Source organism: Solanum stenotomum, chromosome 7 (genome assembly GCF_019186545.1).
Source record: "Solanum stenotomum isolate F172 chromosome 7, ASM1918654v1, whole genome shotgun sequence".
NCBI classification, from domain to species: Eukaryota; Viridiplantae; Streptophyta; class Magnoliopsida; order Solanales; family Solanaceae; genus Solanum; species Solanum stenotomum.
Window position 1 is genome coordinate 34,104,301 of NC_064288.1, and position 5,898 is coordinate 34,110,198.

Below are 5,898 nucleotides of genomic sequence, written 5' to 3' on the forward strand. Positions count from 1 at the left end.
TATTTTTCCTTAACCTCTGCTACCAATGAATATTTTAATCTATTATGGACTATCACACCACCATCTGCGTATCCGTAAGGCCAACTCCTAAGCGAGCAAGCTGGTGAACATTTTTTGCTAAGTCTTTCCTCTGTTCCTCAGCATGTGCTATACTACTCATAGACAGTCTACTGAGATCATCAACAACTAAATTGGCCTTAATAGGATGGTTGTCACGACTCGGGAGCACCCCCAAGTCGTAACAAGGCGTACTCGACCCCGAAGGGGTCTTATACAAGCCACATAGTCATTCATTGCATTCAATAATGAAAATAGCGCGGAATAATAATAGAAAAACTTATTTACATCCACACATTTAAACTTCTTAAAACAACTTTAAAAACACACAGCGGAAGTCTAAGTCTCACATGGCCATCTTAGACACAGTCGCAAAACATAAGTAGGGACACGGCCCTTTACAATCAAAAGAAGTCTATTACATGAACAAAAGAACTTAAAAGTCTTGTCCTCGAATCCATGAGGACATACCAAGTCTTGGAGGAAAGCAATCCAACACTTCAAACTAGCTAGGAGGGATCACTTGCCGGAACCTACACTTATAGTAAAAATATGAAGAATATGGGTTAGTACACAAAATGTACTAAGTATGATGACCATGCAAAACATGCTTAAAAAGGGACATTTTAGTTAGAAACCATGCATTATGCCACCTTTTTGAAATATCATGAACAATAGCATAAAAGACATACAAGACAAGCATAACATCAAGTAAGTCATAATATCACCTTTAAACAATATCAACATGAAAACCTTTACCTTGGACCTTCACCTCAAGAAACCCTTATGCTATACCTCGTGCAATGTATGGATGACGTCCCATACCACCATCCATACTAAGGCACCACATTTAGGTCACTTAAAGTAACTTATCATTCCTTTCTTTCACCTTTGCACAATATTCATACATAAGAGGTATATCATTAATTAAGACATGACAAGGGAAAATAACTCGTAATATAACCCAAGTATAACATGCATAACATATTAAGCATTTAAGAGCCAACATTCTTTAATAACCTCATTTAGGGTACATTCATGTCACAGTCATTAGGATTTAGAGAAACTCACTATGACCCTCTCCAAGCCTACTCGTGCAATGTATAGGTAGCATCCCATACTACTACCTACACTTTGTAGAACCTGTCAAGAAACCATAATGAAATCTCACATGATGGGAAGTAAGCGTTTAACCGACATAGACCATGAGAGCTTGTCATGGAATCCGGTGTCATGAGTCCCCACACCGAAAAGAGGTGGTCTACTTGCCTAAGGAAGACCGGTATATATAGCTTAATGGATCCACTAGCTTCCTATGCGGGCACATAGTTTATGGGATAAGGTAGACGATCATTGAAACTCATGCCTAACTGTCGGGGGAGTTTCCATCTAACCAAATCCGCTCGGTGCTTAGCCTACATTCCCATAGAATAGTTCATTACTTTGACATCATCACACATGAAAGGGTGCCATAAGCCTACCGATTCAAGGTACATTATTTAACACATGAAAGGGTGCCATAAGCCTACCGATTCAAGGTACATTTAGGAAAGCTCATTAACTCCTCTTGAAAGGGTGCCATGGGCCTACCGATTCAAGTCTCATCATTAACCTTTATGGAAAGGTGCCATAGGCCTACCGAATCCAAGGTTCATTACTTATCATTAATGGAAGGGTGCCATTAGCCTACCGATCCAAGGTTCATTATAAGCATGTGTGGAAGGGTGCCATAAGCCTACCGATCCAAGGATTCAACAATCAACAATATAATCATTTATACAAGAAAATGATGCATAAGCCCTACCAATTCAAGGTATACTTTATATTGAAGAATCCTTCATATTATATCATCAACATTCATGAGTGTCATCAACACATCTCTGGATTTCCATACATCTCATAACTCAAACTTTAAAGCATCGATTCATCAATTCTCCATAGTTGGACATTTTGTCAAACACCTTGAAGGCATGTAATGGAATCAAAGAGCATGGAAAATAGGGTAGTAATTATGCAACCAAACCAGTGAACAACCTACAACAACACCTTTACATTCATAACATGATCACATTATCTTCATTGAATTCTCATTCGTATAATGTCATGATAACACTCCAATTTCTCATACTATGCCTTTAAGGCCATAAGCCTCACATACCAATACACCAACAATACACCATAAAATAAGCATGGGTAATGACATACTTCAACAATCTAAAGACCTTTAAACAAGTTTGATTCATATACATTCATTATCTAGCAACCCACTTCATAAAGGCATAAACTAGGAATAGAGAGAAATCATGGGTTCATGGAGTATTTTCATCTTAAATCGTCAATACAACAACAATATAACCATAAAGTGCCATTAGAAACCTTTTAAAACCATTTGGTGGAAGAACCCATGAGATTGAGTGAAAACCTAGATTTTTCATACTTTGAAATAACTTTGGATTTGGCTCCTTGAATGGAAAATTAGACAAGGATCAAGACCACCATACCTTTGCTATGATCTCCCACGAAAATTGATGAAGACACCACCTTCAAACCAAGCCCTAGCTCCAAGTTCTTGACTTTCTTAAATGGAGGATTGTAGAGAGGGAAATGTTTTTAGGGATGGGAATGAACTAATGGTATATAGGAAATAATATAAGTCTTTTGAAAAAAATGGTCCAACACTTAGAAAAAATTTCAGGCGGGTGAACAGTAATGAACAGTAAAATTAGCTACTGGAATTTGCATTTTCTGCCGGACAGACTTTACGAAAATGGGCATAACTTCTTCGTCCGAACTCCGAATGAGGTGAAACGAAGTGCGTTAGGTAGCTAACTCAAAGGGCTTTCCATGGATATATTATGGGCCACCCAATTATTTGTGTGCTAGGAGATATGACCCTCCAAAGTAGACCCTCGAAAAAGGCTTCACTTGGAAATTTCGGATTTTGATACGGTTGCTCTAAAATTTGGGTTAGACCCATTTCCCACTCAATTTGACCCCCTAAACAAGAATATGAAGTCGGATTTTCGAAAAACGAAACGGATCTTTTAATATACAGCTAAACAAGTTTCCGGTAACTTCCGAAGCACATTTTTAAGAACTTTTGGGTCAAATTCAAATATAATCATTTCATTAAGTTCTCGACTCCAAACTCACATGTGAGGCTCTAGTTTCACTCTATCATTTTCCGAGTCGTTACATTATCCCCCACTTAGGAACATTCGTCCTCGAATGACACTTTAAACACATAAGGGGTAACAACTCAAGTATACAGCCCATCAACATGCATACAACATCAATACAAGTACATAAATATCGGAGGAAACATCAACTCCACATCAATGAGGCTCAAACAACTTCATGCAATTCAAGAAATTAGGAATACATCTACCAATTCCTTATGCATCAAGCTTTACCATTTCTCATTTCATTGGATGAACTTCCTTCTCCAATTTACATCACACTCATCCCAAAATTATTAGGCACATTATGCAATTTTCTCACAAAAGTACAATTATGCAACATTCTCAAGAACACATTTAAGCATGCCTAATAAATCAACTCATGCAACATTTAAGCATGTTCAACATTTATCCTCATGAAGCATATAGACAACTCAACTAAATGCACATCAACACGAGGAACACGTTTATGAAAACTCATTTTATCATTTAACAAGAATTCAAATAGGACATGCATAACATAAGGAGACCATGGAAACTCATTTTCACCCAAGACTCCAAAACATAAAACAAGCTACTAGGAACTCTTGGCCTCAAGCTTGAATAAGAATAGAAGGAATGAGATAAGGATATCAACACTCTCAACAACCTTGCTATTCAACCTACCATCCCCCACTTAGAAGAAAACCCAATTAAGGCAAACATGAAAAACAACACCATAGAAACCTCATCAAGACATTCATGACCATAAGGAACTAAAACTTACCGGCGCCTTCATTCGGATTAGCTTCCTTGTCCTTGCTAGCTTGGAGAGCATAGAAACGACCATAATTTGGAGGAATAGGAACCGTTCCATCTTTAGAAGCTTGCTTTGCCTCCCTTCCTCTAGCCGTAAAAGTAGGACAATCTTTCACCTTGTGATCATTCTTCCCACAACCATAGCATCCATTAGTACCGGCTAGGCACTTCCCATAGTGCCTCTTGCCACAAGTGGTGCAAGTAGGTTTAGAAAATTGAGATCCACCACCTTTATCTTGGTTAACCTTAGGAGCACTTGAAAAATCTTGATCTTGAGCCCTCTTCTTGAACCTAGGTTGACTTTGCTCATCGGATCTACCCCTCTTCACATTCCTATTCATCCTCTTAAGTTTGGACTCCTCAATGGATTGAGCATACACTATGAGCCTAGAAATGTTCATGTCATTATGGAGCATTGCCGTATGGCACTCTTCCTTGACTAGGTCGGATACGCCGGTCACAAACCTACTCATCTCATCCCTAGGGTTTGACACCAAAGATGGGGCATACTTAGACAATTGGGTAAACCTCAAGGAATACTCTTGCACACTCATATTACCTTGCCGAAGATTGATAAACTCCTCAACCTTACACTCCCTCATCTCACGGGGAAAGTACCTACCAAGGAAAGCTTCCTTAAACTCCTCCCATTCTATAGGATCCGCTCCCACCGGCCTATTAGCCTTCCATTGAGTGAACCAAATTTGGGCAACATCTTTCAATTGATAGGAGGCAAGCTCCGCCTTTTCTCTTGAAGTCACCCCCATAGCACTCACTACCTTATACACTTCATCCAAAAATTCTTGGGGATCCTCTCCCACCTTAGAACCTAGAAACACCGGAGGATTCATCCTCACAAAGTCTCTCAACTTAGAAGCCATAGTACCCTCATTAGCATTCACCCTAGGCCCCATATCTCTAGTCGCTTGAGCCGCCATGGCTCGGGCCAAGATTAAGAAAGCCGACCTAATCTCTTCATTGGTCATATCCGGGGGAACCACCGGAACCTCATTCTCTTGCTCACCTATAGGAACTTGATTGCATTGCACACCTTGACCATTTTGCACAACTTGGGGAGGAACTTCCTCATTCACATCCTCTTCTCCTACTCTCCTTGCGGGTCTCCCTCTTGTATTCATATCCTATAAACACAAGAGAAGGATAAGGATAAGAACACTTATAGAACCACACTCTAAGGCACGACTTTAAGAATATGAAAGAAGTGTAACTTCTAGCATCCTATAGCCTCTCGCTCATAGATGTGTCGCGACTCACACCGATGAACAAGACTCTACTAGATGTGGCATGTGAGACATCGATCCTAAAAAAAACATTTCCAAAATCTTATGCTCTGATACCATGTTTGTCACGACCCGGGAGCACCCCCAAGTCGTAACAAGGCGTACTCGACCCCGAAGGGGTCTTATACAAGCCACATAGTCATTCATTGCATTCAATAATGAAAATAGTGCGGAATAATAAAAAAAAACTTATTTACATCCACACATTTAAACTTCTTAAAACAACTTTAAAAACACACAGCGGAAGTCTAAGTCTCACATGGCCATCTTAGACACAGTCGCAAAACATAAGTAGGGACACGGCCCTTTACAATCAAAAGAAGTCTATTACATGAACAAAAGAACTTAAAAGTCTTGTCCTCGAATCCATGAGGACATACCAAGTCTTGGAGGAAAGCAATCCAACACTTCAAACTAGCTAGGAGGGATCACTTGCCGGAACCTACACTTATAGTAAAAATATGAAGAATATGGGTTAGTACACAAAATGTACTAAGTATGATGACCATGCAAAACATGCTTAAAAAGGGACATTTTAGTTAGAAACCATGCATTATGCCACC

General features: G+C 39.4%; 1 protein-coding gene across 1 annotated transcript; it reads right to left on the reverse strand.

Moving 5' to 3' along the window:
* Window positions 1-359: 359 nt before the first annotated feature.
* Window positions 360-5,173, reverse strand: LOC125869838 (uncharacterized). The gene is made up of 2 exons (XM_049550262.1): window positions 4,003-5,173; window positions 360-590 (listed from the first exon to the last, which is right to left on the reverse strand). Exons 1-2 carry the CDS (start codon window positions 5,171-5,173, stop codon window positions 577-579), a joined length of 1,185 nt encoding a protein of 394 aa, XP_049406219.1. The 3' UTR covers window positions 360-576.
* Window positions 5,174-5,898: the final 725 nt, after the last annotated feature.